We start from the raw sequence: 19580 nt of genomic DNA, 5'->3' as shown, positions 1-19580 counted from the left end.
ATCATCCAGGGAAAGATTGAAGGCAAGAGAGGAGTAGGTCGCAAACAAATGTCGTGGCTACGGAACATAAAGAACTGGACAGGCATAAATAACACTGGCGATCTTTTGCATGCCGCAAAAGACAGACGTCTGGCCTTAAGATAATTCGCCAACGCACTCTAGGTACACGGCAGTATAAGAAGAACCCGAGAAATAAAAAAAAAAAAATCACGGTGTCGGTGATTTAAGAATCCTAAGGAATTATTCTGATTATCTTAAAAAAGGCAAAACCATAACTTGAGAATACAACTCTCGACTGCTATCAACGAAAGGGTTGATGGTAACAATGGTAAAAGGGTCTTAACAATGGTAAAATTGGACGATCTGCACTATAAATCGCTGAATTATTCTCAAAACTGTAGCTCTTCTTGGTGGGTTCGTACTATTCATCAAATTAAGAAGTTATTGTGACTGTCGATGAGTATTTTGCAGCACTTGTTTGTATTTCATACTTATTATTAATCTTCACCCAAATTGTTATCCTACATTGTTACATTTACTATATTTAAATATTACTAAAAAGATCGTCAAAAGATCTGTTAATTTTAACACACACAGTCAAACATGAACAGGTGAAAAATAAGTTGGAGTTTGTCCTAAGAGATAAAGAAAAATATTCCTTTACAGAATTGTTTTTACAATACTTTTACGGTTTTACAAAAAAATGAATATGTAATAGCAATAAACAGTAACCCGGTGGAGTGATATATTTATTATGGAGTGTAATATATATGTTACGGTAAGAGTAGGAATCTGGTAATTGTGCACAATTACCGGTAATTGTATACAATTACCAGAGTCGACGGTAAATGTAGGAAATATTCTTTACATACCCTTTATTTCCTACTTTTGCCAATAATCGTATAATTTCGCAGAGGATCTTGGTAAAAGTAAGAAATTCAAATTATAGTTCAGTATTAAGTTGAACTGTGAACTTAAGCTTTTGGATTGGCTCTGTCGGTGAGCGAACAGACATTTCTTCTCAACTATAATGCACGGAATTGTGGTCGTATTTCGTGTGTACAAAGTTCTTTAAAGACCTACATGAACTATAGACACAGTACCTTTATAATACTAAAAATATTTTCTGACGAGACTGCCACAGAGAGACAAATGGACCTTTTACTTTCATTTGTATACGGAATACTTTCGTTGAATCTTATAATTTTATTTTGCAGAGCCTGGGTACATTCTTTAACCACTCAGTACTCAGGTGAGGAATATTTGTATCCTAAGCATTATCAAACTATGCTTGGGTCGCATCTGCGCATGGTTGCATTACAAGACTTCAACTATTCTCGTTGGTAGTGTGTTGTAAACACTGAAGATGGCTGTATTTTACTTTTTCTGGAAACTCAAAGCAAATATATGCAGTGGGATAGAAAAATAGTCCAGGCAAGTATTTTGTGTACTTAATAAATTTTTTATGAATTCTAGTAACTACATAATGGCAAGTAGAGAGCTAGAAGTTTTGGTCAAATGATTGACAGGAGTTGAAAGAAAATGAAGATGCGTTGTTAGGTAAATTTGACAAAAATGAAGACGAGGTACTGGTAGTTGAGGAGAAAGAAAACTATTTTCAGAACAGGAAGCCGAAGAAACGAATGGAACAGAAAATTCACTTGATACTTCACATTATATACGAAAAGGTGTCAGGCATATGATACAAATTTTATGAAGTACAAAAAATACACTGTTTCTTTTGATCTTAATTATCTGAACATACTGCACTCCCTTACATCTTCTTTCCTTTAAACTCATGTACAACACCAACTATTTAACTTAAACAATTGTTGGCACACACAACAATGTCGGTTATGAATATAAAAATATTATTTAAACTACTTCTGCATAAGGAATAGATTTCCTGGAATTTTTATAAAAAAATCAATAAAAAAGAAAAAATCAACACTTACTTTTCTCCATATTGCTTAATTTCCCACAACTCTAGTTTATCTTCATCCACCCATTCTTCAGAGACCTGGGGATCCATATTCTGTGGTGATTCTGGTCGCTTTCTTTTTCTAAGTCCACTTCTTATAGATGTTACTTCTATATATATATACAAAAAAAAACATCTAAACTATTTATTTTTGTAAACATAGAGGATAGAATTGAAATATTTTACTAAAAGATCAATGTCACTGGCCCATGCTAGCAAATTTTGAACTATAACAAAAAATATCTTTGAACTAAAAAAAAAAAACTATAAAACTTACATTTTAATGGAAATTTTATGACCTTTTAAGATGTTACAGCTTATCACTTAATGGCTAGAGTGAAATATGTCTCCTCTGTATATTTAAATCAAATCCAAACTTAAACAGTTTGATCAGATGTTCTTTTGATATTTTCTAAACTGTTTCAGACTTTTTCCAAACCAACATGTTATATCAAGTTGACAACAATTTGTAACTATCACATTATTGTAGATAAAAACCTAGGGAAACACCCAATTTAAACTTTTTATCATCTAAAAGCACAGTTTACAATTCTGTTGCATGCTTTTGTAGACATTATTGCATTTGTAAATGATCAATCTGTTAAACCCAACCCAAATGGGTTATTATTAAAAAATATTGACTATTTCTACAAGATACTATGTCTATATAAGATATTAACTGAGAAACATTTCTGAAATTGATCCAAAAAATGTATAAATCAATCACAAGATTTTGAGAAACTCTTTATATTACCAATGTTTTGTAAAAACTTAAAAATAGCCAATGCAAACGAAGAAAAAAATTATAATACTAACCTCGAACAGTTTTTGGAAGCTCCAAAGGAATCACAACCTTCCTTCTCAGATACTGTGTCTTCTCCAGGAACCTTCCCTTATGCCTATGCTTCAGCAGTTCCAAGGATAAAATTTCAGTCTCTGTAGTAATCTGGTGTTTTCCGTCAGCATTCTGTGGCTTCACTTGCATGTCATCCCACCTTAAGCAAGCCCACAATATCTTCAACTGAAGAGCAGCACAAGCTAGGGATTTCAAATTGACTGTTCTAAAGACCCAGCATGTTTTGAATAGTGGTCTAGAGCAGGGATATGGCCAAACACTATGATTTGCTTTTGCCAATGCATGGAAACCAGGAATATATATCCTTCCAGCATTTCTTCCTAATTTTCTAGTATCATGAGGTGGTAGTACTAATAATGAAGAACAACTTTTTAATGTTTTAAAGGAAGAACAGGCTGGATATTTTACTATCTGTTTGGTTTTGCGTTTATTGTCCATAGAAGGTACTTTCTTTAATACTATTTTCCCTTCAGTACTTTGGGTTGAATATATTCTTTCAGTTCCATCTTCTGCACGCTCTGCTTTAATAGTCTTTTCTTCTCTTTTTGTGCCTAGTTTAAAAGCACAAAATCTTCTGTTTTGTTGGGCACTGTATGCAGTAGTCTTGCTATTGAAAGTTTGTAACGAACTAGTTGACCCATTATTTGAAGAACTGGTTACTGTAACAACATCCGTTATGTTTTCAGAACAAGATAACTTTCTCACCGCTCCATCAACTACTGTTGTGCTGGTGGTAACTGTGGATGTTGTAGTTACAGTGTGTGTCATAGTTTTAGAAGGTTTTCCTCCTAAAATCATTTCTTTTACTGCTTCAGCAGATATTTTGTTCAAATCCATCTCTTGCGGTTCAGATTTGACTTCAAGTTTAAGTTCTTTGACAGGTACATAAATGTCACTCTGATTTTCTACTTTAGCAGCTGTGTCTAAAGCAGTAATTAATCCTTTGCAGATATTTTCTCTTGTTAAAGGAAGGGTTTCTTTGTTTTCTTTAGGTAATAAACTCAATTGGGGTGCCTTTAGAGTTTGTTCTAAAATTGATGGCTTTTTAATGACACTGGCAGGTGCTTGTATTGTGATCAGTTTATTTGGTGAGTTTGTTGCTAGATTTGCTTTTCTCAGTAAACTTAACAGATCTTTTCTCACTCTTACTCTCTGCATACAAAGAGGTGAATAACAGGTTGTTTCTATACTGTTACCTGCCCCAGAATTGCATCCTTTAACATAACATTGAAAATCTTTAGCTAACCTAGCAATAGAGGTATACTGAGTTCTTAAAAGGTTAATACGCTTTGCTATAGAATTCAGTACATCTCTGTTTGGGGCTGGAGTTTGTTGACTATTATTTGGTAAAATAACTTTTCCAGTCATCAAATTATTTAGTTGCTTGTCAATACCTTCACTGACAGGCTCTTCTTCTGTTTCTACATCAACATCTTCCTCTTTTTTGACTCCTTCTGATTTTGATGTTGAAATTTTCTGTTCTTCCAAAGTTTTCAGTTGGATTCTTCTTGCCAATAAATTATCTAATTTTGATTTTTTGGCAACTTTTGGGTATAATATTCGACCAGTAGCAGTTAGAGCTTTGCTGACATTAATTTGTTCAAATTGTTTAACAGAAGGGACAATTTCAATGTTTTTCAGGGAATTTGGAACATCTGTATCACTTAAATTACCAGACTTAAGAAATTTGTATGCTGCTGGATCTAGTGACATTACCTTAGTTCCTTTGCTATCTTTTATATGTACCATTATTCTCTGAGGTGAAGCTAAACCTAGTTGTCTACAATCAACATGCTGAAAATTTCTAGGTGTCCTAATCCACAACCAACCCCACCTTCCATGAATTCTGTACTCTTCACCTTTCTGTTTCCACAGCTGGTGCTTAAAACTCATTGTATATTTCACATAACCACTAATGATCATTCTATTCCTCTCCTCCTCTTCTTCCCTTTCCTTCTTTTCCCTTTTCTCTAGCTTCTTTCGCTCCTCCCTTTCAGTTGCAGTAACTCTAGCTAACTTAATATGTCCCAGATGTTCATGCCATACATTAGCAAAGACAACAGGTTTAATACAAGCTTGCAGTACAACAAGAACCCTAGCAAAATCCTTAGGTTGTTGGCAATTTGAGACTAGATTCAACCAGTGTTTCCTTAGCAGATGCCAGTTGGGATGCATAAAAGAAGATTGAACTTGCTGCTCAAGTTGTAAAATAGACTGTCTTAAAGTATTTGACATAAGAGTTTTGGAACCGCTACATGCTCCTATCCATTTGAACTCTGAAGCAGGAGTCAGTGAGAATTTATGAGAAAGATGTCTTTTCTTATCTCTTTCTTCATTTTTCTGGGGTTTATTTAAGGCAATTGCATTTACTGTGAATTGGTTAACATACATTTTAAATGAGTTTTCCATGCCAAGTTTAAACAAATATGTGCCATTGGCCATTTGACTAGATTTTAACCTTGTCATTCTAGACTCATCAGTATCATCTCTGTTTAAAAGGCCCAAGGTCTTCTTTCTCAAGTCATCCAGATTAAATGTTCTAGGTACTAAGGCACCAGTTTTAGATCTCGTAACCACTTCTTTATTTTTATTATTCTCATCTTCCTTCTCTGTTTCACTAGTATCAATTGTACTTTCTATAGTTGATGTAGTTACAACCTCAGTATTTTCTACATCCATTGGTACTTCAGTGGTTTCAATTTCTTCCGTCTTTTCTACTTCATTTTCAACATCATGTTTCTCCAACTGACGCCTTTCTTCCTCCAACTTTTCCTCTTTTTCTTTATTCATTTTAATAATAGCACTATTCTCAGCATCAAGATAGGTTTTTTTATTAGCTTTATATTGATTAGTGAGCTTTTCTGTCAACTCCATATGTTTTGTTATTTCACTGCTAAGATCTTGAAGCTCTCTGTATAAAACACTTTCCATATCTTTGGCATCAAGGGTCTTCATCACTTCTTGGAACTGAAGAGGAGTTGAGTAATAATGGATTTCACCTTCTTGACTTTCACTATTATCAAAAATAAATTTATAAATAAAAATACTATTCATAATGCATATTCACATAGCTAAATGACATGAAAGGCTGGATAAATTATTTGCATGATAAATATTATAGTTGTAATTTACTATGGTGTAGCAACAATACAATAAAATGTTGTAATGAAACATAAAAAACAGATATATTAGCATGTGTTGTCCTGCGAATGATCATTAATTACTCAAATTCATTTAGTGAAAAGTAAACAGCTATTTTATAGAATGACTCTAAAAAGAAAACAGGAATCGAAATAATACCAAAAGAAGTCTAAAGTCATACTAGAGAATAATTTGAAGATATGAAAATGAAGAAAATATTTTTTATGTGGTTCTAAAGTGATCGATTTAAAAATTTTTCTATTTTAGTAATTTGTTGAACAAAAAATATATTTATTGCAACTGAAAGACAAGAAAAATTTTACAAACAAAAACAGAAAAACCTATCTAGATGAAAGAGATTGGCTAAATTCAAGATTGTTTTGTGGATTATACTCTATTTTGCCTAAACTATAATGAATATCAGCCTACCAATACATGTCATAGCTTTTTTAAATTAAAAACTTACACAAACAGCCTTCTGCAGAGAAAATAATATTTTCTTCCGTGTCTGTCATATCCTAAAGGCTCCTGTCTGGATAATAGTCCCTGTTTCTCCAAACCTCGAACACAATCAACAACACCGGAGACTTTGTGAGATCTGCATAGTGGACATTGCCAATCATCTAAAGGAACAGAAGTCAAGGGGGGATCAGCACATCCCAAATGGTATACCGCTGGGCATGTTTCACAGCACAGTAGATCTCCAAGCTTGTGACATATTCGACAGTGGTCATCATATCCAATAGATACTGAAAAGAAATATGGTGTTAAAGAAATTAAACCAGTAATTTTCATTGATAAACAAAGTTTAGAATTAACAATTTTATCTTTTATAAGGAAAGAAATAAGTATACATTGTTCAATGTAAGATTTGCGATAATTTCTCATTTAGGTTACATAAATTCTAAATTTAGTACATTAGGTGCAAGACAAGTTGTCAAACATATCTTTAAATTGAAATTTTCTAATTTTGCTGTCACCATTTCATTTTAAATGCAAACTGTCAAATTGTCAATCACTATTATTTATAATGACAACACAATAATCAAAAAAGCCAATATATAATTGTACAACATTACAACTATAAATGAATAATGGCTTAGTTTTTGTGTACGTGATCATTTAATAGGTACCAGGAGATGGCGAACACATCTGGAGAAACACAACTAATGCATTAAAGACGCCAAAAAGAAACAACTAAAAATTGTAACATTAGAAGGTATTATAAAACCTTGTTTTTTGTAATTGGTCCATTTTTAATAATAAAATCCAAAAGTATTAGTTAACATCGATACAATTTCGGCCTTAACAGACCCATTATAAGTGATGCTTGTAAAAAGTACAAATATATGTGATTGGCTACTGATTGTAGGCTTATCCAGTTCGCAGTCTCCATTTTCAAGTAAAGATGTTATAGTATTTATAAAGTCAGTTGAAACACCCAAAAAAATGGTTGCGGACAAACATTAAAAGAATAACATCATATTACCAGACATGGGCGCATCATTTATTTTTATATTCAAATATAGATTAATGAAGAACAGAATAAGGACAATTTTAATTTACTTAAAACTGTCGTAAAGTACATAAGTGTATAAAAAAGTTTTTAACATGTCATATTTAGCAACAAAAATAATTTATATATAATGGCAATAGGCCATATTGACAGTATAATGATTTAAAACAGTTATTATACTTCGTAAAATAATAAACATTTTAGCTGTACAGCACTGGCATAAATCAACAGCGTTTCTTATCTGTACACCATTGCCACCGGCTGGAACCGAACCTCCAAGTAGTCCGTTAAATATTGGTGATTTTGAATAACATATCATTGTCCAATATTTATTTGATGGGATGTATCTTTCATTCTCTCTTTCTTCTATCTCTTTCCTATGAAGTACGGGGATTGTTCAAATACGTTTGAAACATTGAAGCATGTTATTTATACTTTAACTTGATTACCGGTAAATGTAATATTGAACTGCCCTTATAAATCTCGTAGGAGTGAAATGTTTCAACTGACTTTATAAATACTATACCTTATAGTTAAAAATCAATATTATTTCATCGATATTAAAAATTTAAAATGTTTTAATGAGCAAACCAAAGGTTTTATACCTAGTTGTAAGTGTACAACTATTATTAATAATAGTCTGATAAGACTTAAAATATTTTGATAATGGGATGTGGATAATTAAAAAAAAATTTATACTTCCTTTTAACATTTTAAATTATGGTATACAGCCAACTATTGGACATTCTCCCCTCATAAATTTTAACTAAAAATTGGTAGAATGTGGCTTCAGAATATCAAAATGAAAATAAGAATGTAGTCTAGTAAACAAGGGCTGATGACGATCATGATTTTGAAGTGGAGTATTAAACACAATCTTTTAGACAGTATTTTATTATCTACCCAAACTTAATAACAGCACAATCTATTTACAGATTGGGCAGCAAGATTGCACAATCTTGTTGAATAAAATTTGTAACTGTATTGTCTTCAAATAAAAGAGTAAAAAATTTAAAAAATCAATTTTTAATAAGATTAGTATGCCTTAAGATCACTATATTATTTCAGAAATATGTAGTAGTTTGAGATACAAGGGTTTTTTCCAATAAAATAATATGCAATTAAAACTACTCCAATGTAATGGAAAATGATGTGAAAAGAAAAGGTGTGATAAAGTAATTGTTTTTTCTAACTATAAACATAGGTACATAGCACAACAGATAAATATTCTGTAAAATGGTAAGATACTTATTTATCATTTTTTAGAAATATGGTACAATATAATAACTATTGCATAAATTGATAATACCTAACACATTTTGAGTATTATTCATAAAAAATAAATTAATATTAAGAAAAAAATATATTGTTTTATTTCATTTTGTGTAATACCTACCTCCATTCAGTTATTATTATGTATATTACAAAAATAATTGCAGATAACAGTTTATAGATGTGGTAGACATGTAAAACAAGCTGAAGAACTTCTTACACAGATCAATATGAAGCAAATGAATACACTGTTAGCAATTGATGTCTGTTATTATAATAAACGTTTTTATACTACTTGCAAATTTTTCTGATTTTATGCATAAACGACTGGTTCAATTGATTAGTTGTAAGAAAAAAATGTATAAAATGTATAACAAATACAGACAATATAAAATTTAAATCAAGTACTAAACACCTACCTTCACTGATCAAATCCTCTCTTACATGGTTTGTAGTCAAGTATTGGTCTGTTAAAAATTGAAGAACTTTTATTCTATCCTCAAGTGTTGAGAAAGGATAATCAGTAGTAGAAAGAATTTCTAATACCTTTTGATCAAAGCTTTTATCACTTTCTATATAAGCTCTTAAAACTTCAGGATAAGTAATATAATCAACCAGGTACAAAGATATATTTACACTATCTTTTTGGTCAAGAGGTCCAAAATGAGTCTGCTGTGAATCTTCCTCTCTTAATAAAGCTTTGAGTAACATAATATGAATTTCAGCCAAAAGACTACTCTGATCTTCGCACATTATAGCAGCACAGAAGTCTTCTAATCTAAACGGAGATAATCTTACCAGGTTTCTAAAATGTCTTAATACTTCATATATACTAAGCACTTCCATTATTTCTTCCTTAGGTACTAATAAATCATCTGAAGACTTAGGTAAAACTAGGGGAGGTATTTCTCGGTTTTGTAGCCATAAAGGAGGATCTGGCGTGGGCGCCCTATTCAAACTGTAACATTTACGAGGAGTTCCACTAACAGTACTATAACCACTTAATGAAAAGTCACTATCACTACCACGGTCAGGCACAGATCCTTCAGATTCACTCTCGCTTAATGCCATTTCATCTTCAATATCACTTTTGTTTTCACTGGAATCATCTCCAAAATCTGAGCCATAATGGTACTCAGATTCATGATAGTCATTCGGGGCCGTATTGTAGCCCCTACGTTGATAAACAGATCCAGCATAACCAGATTTTCGACCAGCTCTATGTCCATCTTTACCCCTAATTCTATTACTACTACGCCTACTAGACTCACTCTCATGTGGGGAAGATGCTCTAGAAGCTGTTGGAGTACTTGACTGAGAGTCTGGACCTTTATAATTTAACAAATATTTGGGTTTCTTAAGGAGGTGTATCTGAAATTTTTTGGTTCTTTCTGCTACTTGGACCTTAGGGGGACGCCCCCTCTTTTTCATACCTCTTGTTGACATCCTTGGGGTCAACTGTCAATCTTTGAATAAAATACACGTGGTAGATTAGGAAAACAAACGACAAACAACAAATGAGAATGTCAAAATTTTACTTTATGGTCGTTGTCCGATCTTTCCGCCATAATAATCGGATAGGTCACGTGATAAACAACACAAAATACATTGTGCTTCGATGCTTTGCATTTTTCTTGCACAAACATGCTTTCTCATGTCATTTTCAGCGTTTGCTGTTATTAAACAAGATGAAATTAATCACTTCTGCAAAAAATCACTCAATACTTAAATGACGCGTATCGCAAAGCGAAAAAGAACACTTTAACAACCGACGCATCGAGCGTTCCTATTGGTCGATCCCACGGCCGCCATGACAACTTGCAATTATAATGTATATATCGTTTATAAATATACACCACCACTTCACTTTATGCCAAAATAGTTCTCACTAAAATTTTATTGCACAAATATTTTTTAGAAACCACACACGCTTCAACTTTAACCAAAAATTGATTTTCTTGCTGTGCCCAGACGTTCAGCACAAGCCTTCATAACTGACTCCCGATAAAAATTATAGATGTCGCTAACAATCTTTGAAACATAATTTTAAAATTTTGTAATAAAATTACGTATAAATGTATAACATACTTATTAAAGAGTCTATAAGTAATTTTTCAGGAAAATATATGTATATATTTTGACGTTTTGCAAATAATTTTTAAAAATTTTGCTCATTTCCGGTACTAGCCGGAAAGAGAGACAGAGAATAAACATATTGTGCAAATCCGCAACGGCGCAGTGAGTTTTAAACTCAAAATGGCCGAATGACAGAACTGGTTTGTCAATACACATTATCGACTCGTTAATATATTTTTATTAAATTATAAAACATTGTAAATCCTTATTTTATTACTAGATTTCATCATAAAATTTTTAATAAAATTAATTTTGTAGAATTATGTAATTAGGCTTAGTAAATATGAAGTTTTGCCTCTTTTAAAGATGATATATAATATCATCTGCACCCCTTTTTAAGAGCGCCAGTGAAAAATTATTTAGCGGAGGGAAGACTGATTACCAAAAAAATATATATCGAATTTCTAAAGATAATTGTAACATTTTAGCGAAGAAAAATGAATGGGCCGATAAAAATGTATCGAACACGACAAATTATTCATCACGATCAAAAGATTGACAAACCGAAGTGTATGTATGCTCTAAAAAATATCTACTCAAAAGACTCCCAAGATATGGTCGACGAGTCCACAGATCACGTTTCCAGAACGAACGAAAAATCGAGGATATTCGACCAGGTTAAACAGTTTTTAAAGGTTTTATATATTTTAAATATTTTAAGTGCATTAAGCTTTTTGTTGAATATATTTTTAAGTGTATGTAATGCCCTACTTACCTTAAAATCCACAAAATCACCTGGCATGATACCACACTTATCAATTTTTGCGAACAACTGTCAAATAACTATTCAAAGCAAAGAAGGAACTATTACTGTTTTCCTGTTGACTTTTCTGTTCTCTGTTCATTTTTTTAGTGGCATAATTGTGTACCATCCTAATTAATAATAACTGTAGTATTAGAATGTATTACATCTGAAGCACATTTTTTAATGCTATTTAAGGATATTTAATTTATTAATCATTTTCAATTCAGAATAACCATCAAATTCCTGGCATGGCAGAATTAGAAGCTAAACAAGAGGAAATTTTAAAACAGCTGGCAGACCTCAAGAAACAAATTCTCTCAATTAAATTGGATTTAAAAATTAATGCAAATTCAGTAGCAACAAATAAGACTTCCCCAAGTATGTCAGCAGAAAAGGTGAGTGGTATTTTGTAATATTCAGATCTTAATAGGTTCAAAATGGCATTTGTGTAGATATTTAGTATATTTCATCATTGTTAAAGCATGTTTCTATCTAATTTTATTACTATTTTGTTTGTCTGTTAAAAATACCAAATTTATGTGTTGTATCCCTTAGGGAGCCAAAGATAAAAAGTTATACATTTTTGTTTTGTTGTATAAGTAGTTTGGGGTTGGTCACCTTTGATTGACATTGAATTTTTAGTATATAAATATAATTGCTTATCCTTCCATGCTATCTGTAATTTCTTAGTAATTTTATAATGTCCATATGTCATCAACTTGTACATAAGTAGAAAACAAAAATGGGCAGTATGTGTAAAATAAATTTGGTAGATTATATAATGTATATATAAGTATTTTGTAGATTTTAGTCCTTTTTGCAATTGTTGTATATATTATTTTTTGTTTAGTTTTCCTTGTTAACTTAAGACATACTAGTCTTCTTTTCAATCTACAATCTATCAGCTACTTGAGTCCTCTAAATGGTGTTATTTGTACTAGTTATATTATTTCATTTTTTCATATGGACATTGATATGCTCTTATTAATAAGTATTTCATACATAAACATACTTGTTCGCTTTCATTAATCTATTTTGGATTTTTTTTTCTATGTTTGGTTTTTGTTATAATTTTTCATAGATATTCAAACCTCTCAATTTCCCCAATTTTTATTAATTTGTACTGTTAAATACTTCCCTCTTATGTATTCTTAGTCTATGACTTTTGTCTTGTCTCATTTATTGTGAATAGGATATATATTGCTTATAATCATTCTTTTGGAAATTGTTCTTATATAAAAATATGTAAAAGTAAATAAAAATTATACATAAAAGAATAAATATTAGGTGTGAAGAACTTTATATATTCTTACCTTGTATTTCTTATGTCTTTTTGAGTAAAATCCACTTTTTGAAAAGGTATGACCACTTAAAATAAAAATTAATTATCAGGAAAGAAATCCAAAATAATTTATTGATACAGTCTATTAAATATAAATGATTTACCTAAAAAAATGTCAAATTGTTAATTTCAACATCAAGCTCAAGTGAGAGTAAAAAAATCTATCACAGAAATTGCATTCCCACTGATTGTATAAGAAATAGAAATAATTTACACCCAAAAGTTGATAACTATTATTTATAATCATTATACATTCTCTGTTTGTTGTTTTTTCTCTCCAATCATGAACTATTATTTTTCTATCTTCTTGTAATCTATCAAACCATCTTTATCTTAGTTGTCATTTTCTTCTTTTCGTGATTGAGCCCTGTTTTAAGACTATCTTTGTCATCCTCTCATTATCCATTCCACTCAAATGTCCCATCCACCTATCTCTTTGCAGCCTTATGAAGTTGCTGATACTAGATCCATTATACAGTTTTTTTTTGTTCCATATTTGTTTGCCATACCCAACCTTCCACCATGTGTTTGCCTCCAAATATAGCTCTGAACATTTTTCTTTCCCACTATTCCAATTTTCTACTAGCATATGTTACTCTGGATCTTATTATTGTTATATATTCTTATATTTCTTTTTCTCTACATATATTTGGATTTTATCAGGGATCTTAGATCATCTTTATTTACCTTGCCAATTCTTTATATCCTTTTTCTTTAATATATTTCTATAATAACTTCCAGATAAGTAAAATGGTCCACTCCACATCCATTCTTCATGGTCTTCACATCCACTTAGATGTGAAAGCAAACTGACCATCTTCTTTTTTCTCTGTGTCTCTGAGTATCATGTACTTTGACATATCCTGTTTTATTTCTAGGCCAAAATGTTGAAATGTTATGCATTTTAATGAATTATCAGCTGAATCAAGTGAGGATATAGCAAAACTTGTTTGCAAGTTATGGTTCTGATAACCTCAGTATTTAAAAATGGTGAAAGACAATATAAAAAAATATAAGCCTGTTGTTATGTTATTTGCCCTCCTTAAACTTTTTGAACTAATTCTAAACAAATATCTCACTTAGCATTGTAGAAATCTCATGATTAATGAACAACATGGATTTAGGCAGGGTAAATCCATGTTTACAAATCTTGTTTTGTATTATAACTACATTGTCAGGGCTTTCGAGGATGGGTACCAAGTGGACTCTACTTATACTGATTTCTCAAAGGTCACAGTGATCCATTCTTTGCTCATTTTTAAATTAAGATGTATTGGCTTTCCTGAGTGGGCCTTTAATTGTTAAGTAGTTATCTTGATGAAAGAGTTCAGTTTGTTTGTATAAAGGGTACACTCTCAATTCCTATCTTGGTTAGTTCAGGGGCCCCACAAGGTTCACATGTGGGTCCTCTTCTGTTTAAATTGTTTATTAATGATATTTATGGAGTAATAAAGTTGTGTCAGTTTTTGCTATTTGCTGATAACCTTAAACTATACTTCAAAGTTTCAAATCTGACTGTCTAAGGATCCAAGAAGACCTGACTTCCCTATATAATTGGTCTCTTTCCAATGGTCTCCAGTTGAATAAAGATAAGTGTTATGTTTAGCAAATCTAAAAATAATGTGTTTCCTTATGATTTATCTCTCACATCAACAATTTGTCAAATAAAGCATACCAAAATCTAGGTTTTATCACAAGAAACTCTCGAGATCTTTTGGTATCCACATTATATCTTACTTTCGTCTGTAGCATCCTATATTATGCTTCTGTAGTATGGTCACAATACTATTTTAACCATAGTTACACCCTTTGGAATCTGCTATTGTTAATAAGGGTCAACTATTGATATATTTCTTCAATACCAGTGGGCATAGGTAAAAGTATTAAATTCACAACATTTTTAGGGCAGACATAATTAAAATACATATTTTGTTTAAACCGCCAGTGCTATAAATTTCCTTAAAATTTTAATGTACCACTCCATCTCAATTGCTAAAGGATTATAACTAGTATTAGATCCAGTCTATTATGTGCTACTGATTAGTATGTGAGCCCAGTACAGTGCCTGATACTATTATGATATTATTTTTGTAATATAATTGTATAATAAACATAAAAATGTTTTAGCTGGATGCTCTTCCTGATCTTGTTGTGAACGCAAGCCCAACAAATCCGCCATATTCGTTACTGATAATTCAGAAGCTACTACATGACATTGTCGAATTGAAGGTTACGTCCCATATACACTCCTCAGTTTCAACATTGGATGAAAATGCCAAAAAACTCGGTGACTCATTGGCAAGTTACGTACCAAAAAGTGGTGTACCAAGTGTTAACATTAAATTGATATGGAAAAATGGTAAGTAGGTTTGTTAAAATATTACTTATAGTCCGACCAGTGAAACTCTGCACATTTATGACATTGTTTGCTTTTCTTTATTGATATAAAATTTATTTATATTAACAAATTAATTTCAACCGAAAATCAGACATGTGTATTAAAGTAAATAAATGTGAACATAGCTGCAGTTTTAGTGACATCAAATCAAAAGAGTATAATATTAACTGTTTGTTTATATTAAAATAGAATTGTTGCTTTGACTGTTTCCTTACAATCGTTAATTTTTCAATTTTCTGTGCAATGTAGAAAAATATCAATGAAATCGGTAAAGTCGTTCTTAATTTATGGCGTGACATAGGGAAATAAGGATTCATTTTTTATATAATCAATAAGATATTATCAGGAAAACAAACAAAAATGCTAATTTTTTAATAAAAATTTATTATAACAAAGTTTAAAACTGTATATGTATATAATGGCATTGTTTACTGTAACATATGTAAGATTGAAATTTGTCAGCCTAATTTTGACTTTATTTTTAGTGGGCATCGACACAGAACTCATGGTATCACACGTTCCAATTTTTGGAGAAGTCAACTTATTACGATATCTAACTAGGGTAATCAGTTCTCCGCTCAGTTACAGTTCCGACTCCGATAGTGTAGAAATCGATTCGATATTAGACACCTGTTATCTTCTTCTGAGGGCGCAAACGAAAAGTGAAAGGGCAGGACATGTTGCTACATTAAATAAATCCTTAGGAAAATCCCAATGGTTAGCAGGTCGAAGTAGTTATAGTGTGGGGGATCTTGCTGCCTATTCTGCCCTTAAACAGGTTACGAATGGTAGAGAAATGAATGGAAATTTGACGAAGTGGTATCAGCGGTGTGAAACTGTTGTATAAAATTGTTTTTATTATAAATATAAGCTTCAAAACCTTTATTTTGTTTGATTTTTGATCAAATACTGTCTATAGTTTTTCAGTACACCACTAGTTTACAATCACAATCAATTATCAATTAGAATTAGAACAGACCATTGCTTGTGATCGCTGTCGAACTAAATTATACTTGGTAGAAAAATGTTGTGTATTGTTGACCTCTGAGGCAAGAGCTGTTGTTGTAGATGTAGGTACATATTTAAAAGTGTTGCAATCCTTATTCAGAAAATTGTTAAGTTGGAAGAAGAAATAAACAAAGGATAAGATTGTGTCTCTGAAAGGCAACAAAACTAAGAATACACCCAGTGCTGTTTATTAAGAAGTTTAGCAACGCATAGAAAGATCTCGTAATCATATGATTTACAATATTCTTGAAAACCAATCTCAATAACTTATGATAAAGGAATAACTGATTATGATTTGCTACAGTTTTTTATAAAGCTACTATAAGTTGTATTATATGAGTAGGCAAACCATCTGGTCGAAATAGACCAGTCAAAGTCATTCAACAGTTAAATTAGCTCTTAAATCTGGGGCTAAACTTTTAAACCACATTTAAGATCTCTAAAGACCTGACAAAAATAGAACAAGGCTGCTAAAAAAGAATGATTGGAAAGAACATCTGCTGGAGAGATTAACTAGATTATTCGTCACCTTAGTGGTGGTAGCCAAACAAAAAAAGAGGCTCTAGCTCTAGTCCAGTAACAGTATATTACCAGTATGTAGGTAGTCTATGTACTAAACTTTTGATCTAAAAAGTCTTCCATGCTGCTCTTGTGATATAATTATTGGAGTCAAAAGTACAGTACTAACCTAAATAACAGCGTAATGGATAGTAAATTAAATTGTAAAGATTTTAACATTTCTAGTAGTGATAGAAGCAGTAGAACGAGTAAGAAATGAAGTGGAGGTGGAGTTCTAATATTCATTAACAACGATTTTCAATCAATTTTCAATTTTCTTCTATTAGAAGATCATATAAACAGCATTACATTTTGTGCAAAGTTCATGGATCTCAACTTGTTATTGGGGGTGTTTATATTTCTCCTGAATTGCCCCTTAAGTCTGATATCCAACACTGCCACTCCATTGAAATTGGAGTATGGTGTATTGGCACATTGTCCAAGAGGAGATCTAGCTATGGATGTTGCTCAAACACTTGGTTATTAAAAATTTTATCAATGTAATTCTATACAATCTTTTAGATTTGGTCTACATCATATTGCCTATGAATGTTGTTTAACAATCTCAAATATATCTAATTCGTCAAGAATAGCTTATGAGGAATTGTTTATGATTTTTCAAATGGCAGTTACACTGAATTAATACATTTTTGGCCCCTATTAATTGGCAAGATTGCTGGGCTCCCGATGATATTAATGTTTAACTAATATATTCTAAGAAAATCTTTCACTAGGGATTTTCTACTTTATACCTCTGAATAGATAGAAAATATCAACTTTTCCTAAATTGTTTTCCATGAGAATTTTGACCTCCGAGGAAAAGTATGTTCACTCATTGTGTATGAAATATCGTACCAATGTCAATTATAGTGAATTTTCTCTTCTTAGGACAAAATACTAACGTTTGTCGGGTATATGCTTTAATCAATATGTTACAAGTATCGATGCTGGGTTAAAAAAAATTTTAAATCATTTTGGAAATATGTCAATAATAAACGTTCTAGTCACAGTTTTACAAGGTTCAGACTGCTTCTAATGGGCAAGAAATTGTTAATTTGTTCGACTTCTTTCAAACTGTCTACTCAATAACTTTCAGATTTATCAATGTCCCCATCAATAGCAATGTTATCACAAATTATAATATATCTGAAATCACTCTTATCGATATTTTTGATTGCATAAGTTATCTTCCAAATAAGATTTCCTGTGGATCTGATGATGTTCCCAATTTTCTTTTAAAAAAGTTTATTTGCATTGTTACCACGCCATTACACAATTTATTCAATAGTTCATTATGGTCATCTTTATTTCCTGATGCTTGAAAGGAGCGTTTTGTTGTGCCGATTTTTAAATGTGGTCAGAAAGAAAACATTTAAAATTATCGAAGTGTATACATATATCAAGTCTGCAATTCCTACATTTTTCGATAGTTTGATAGCTAAACAGTTATCTTGGTTATGCAATGGGCTTGTCTCAGCATGGTTTTTGTGCAAAAAATCTTCTTCTTCTTCATGTGCCTTGTCCGTTCCGAACGTTGGCAATCAACATGGCTATTCTGACTTTGTTTACGGCAGATCTGAATAGTTCAGCAGATGACAATCCGAACCATTGCCGCAAGTTTTGGAGCCACGAGTGTCTTCTCCTCCCTGGACCCCTTCTGCTGTCTATTTTCCCTTGAATGATCAGTTGTAGTACTCTATATTTATTATGTCTCATAACGTGACCCAAGTATTCCAACTTTCTTTTCTTTATACTTATTCCTACCTCTCTCTCTTTACCTATCCGGCGTAGTACCTCTTTGTTGGTCACGTGCTCAGTCCAGGATATACGTAATATACGTCGGTAAGCCCACATTTCGAAGGCCTCTACTTTTTTCATCATTGTTGCGGTCATTGTCCACGCCTCCATTCCATATAACAAAACCGGGAATACATAACATTTCAGAAGTCGAATTTTGAGAGGTAGGGTGAGGCTTTTAGAGGTGAAAATTTGCTTCATGCTAGTGAACGATGCTCTTGCCTTTTCTACTCTTATACGTATTTCCTTTGCTTGATCCCAATTTGAGTTAACTGTTGTTCCCAAGTAGATGTACGAATCCACGTGTTCAATTCTTTCATTGTCTAATATCAGTTGCTGTGGTGGTTGTTGGGTTTTGCTTACTAACATCCATTTGGTTTTTGTGATATTTAGTCTGAGTCCGTATTGTGCAAAAAATCTACAGCTACTAATTTAGTTTAGTAGTCGAAAGCAATATACTGATTTCAGTAAAGCATTTGATCGTGTTGATCATCAAATTCTTGCAAAATTGCTTTTTGTGGGATTTCGTGTTCAGTTAAATGAATCAAAAATTCCTTCAGATCATAGTCAAAGAGTTAAGGTTGCTGACAATAGAATAAGAGTCAATAATGGCCACCTTAGGTGTTCCTTACGAAGGACACGCATCATCTAATGTTTTCAACATATTCGATAATGATATTGTGAGTTGTTTTTTTAAAAAGTCAGTGAAATTCTGGATGGTTGTTAATGATCTTAGATTCAATAGCCTCGTTGCCAAGAAAGATGTAAAATTACCTAAGCAAGCAACTGATCAGCCCTTAGCGACCGCTGCTGGGTTAGTAAATTATGAG

The 19580-nt window shown here is 31.9% G+C and overlaps 2 protein-coding genes across 5 annotated transcripts in view; one reads left to right on the top strand and one right to left on the bottom strand.

Moving 5' to 3' along the window:
* E(bx) (nucleosome-remodeling factor subunit NURF301 E(bx)) overlaps window positions 1-10791 on the bottom strand; it is a 50251-nt gene extending 39460 nt beyond the window's left edge. Inside the window, exons 1-4 of one of the 3 annotated variants that reach the window (XM_072530633.1) lie at window positions 9186-10791; window positions 6445-6727; window positions 2798-5850; window positions 1956-2091 (exon numbers count right to left, since the gene is read on the bottom strand). In XM_072530633.1, the coding sequence (XP_072386734.1) occupies window positions 1956-2091; window positions 2798-5850; window positions 6445-6727; window positions 9186-10212 (4499 nt within the window). In that variant the 5' untranslated portion in view covers window positions 10213-10791. The remainder of the gene's footprint in view (window positions 1-1955; window positions 2092-2797; window positions 5851-6444; window positions 6728-9185) is intronic. The other 2 variants (XM_072530632.1, XM_072530635.1) reach the window with 2 other exon arrangements.
* Window positions 10792-11122: 331 nt separating this feature from the next.
* AIMP2 (aaRS-interacting multifunctional protein 2) lies at window positions 11123-16270 on the top strand. Of its 2 annotated transcripts, none has more exons than XM_072530636.1 (4): window positions 11123-11537; window positions 11875-12042; window positions 15117-15348; window positions 15873-16270. In XM_072530636.1, exons 1-4 carry the CDS (start codon window positions 11340-11342, stop codon window positions 16232-16234), a joined length of 960 nt encoding a protein of 319 aa, XP_072386737.1. In that variant the 5' UTR covers window positions 11123-11339; the 3' UTR covers window positions 16235-16270. The 2 variants fall into 2 exon arrangements, with proteins under 2 accessions (XP_072386737.1, XP_072386738.1); XM_072530637.1 differs by having other exon boundaries at window positions 11130-11519.
* Window positions 16271-19580: the final 3310 nt, after the last annotated feature.

Source organism: Diabrotica undecimpunctata, chromosome 4 (genome assembly GCF_040954645.1).
Source record: "Diabrotica undecimpunctata isolate CICGRU chromosome 4, icDiaUnde3, whole genome shotgun sequence".
NCBI lineage: Eukaryota > Metazoa > Arthropoda > Insecta > Coleoptera > Chrysomelidae > Diabrotica > Diabrotica undecimpunctata.
The sequence above is the reverse complement of the archived record's forward strand: the minus strand, read 5'-3'. Positions and strand labels throughout refer to the sequence as shown.

What these genes read in the sequence shown, in the direction of transcription:
- AIMP2 (XM_072530636.1), top strand. Translation starts at nt 11,340, where the DNA reads ATGAATGGGCCGATAAAAATGTATCGAACACGACAAATTATTCATCAC. An exon ending in AGGTTAAACAGTTTTTAAAG is followed by an intron (nt 11,538 to 11,874) that starts GTTTTATATATT and finishes TTTTCAATTCAG; the next exon opens with AATAACCATCAAATTCCTGG. An exon ending in CAAGTATGTCAGCAGAAAAG is followed by an intron (nt 12,043 to 15,116) that starts GTGAGTGGTATT and finishes AAAATGTTTTAG; the next exon opens with CTGGATGCTCTTCCTGATCT.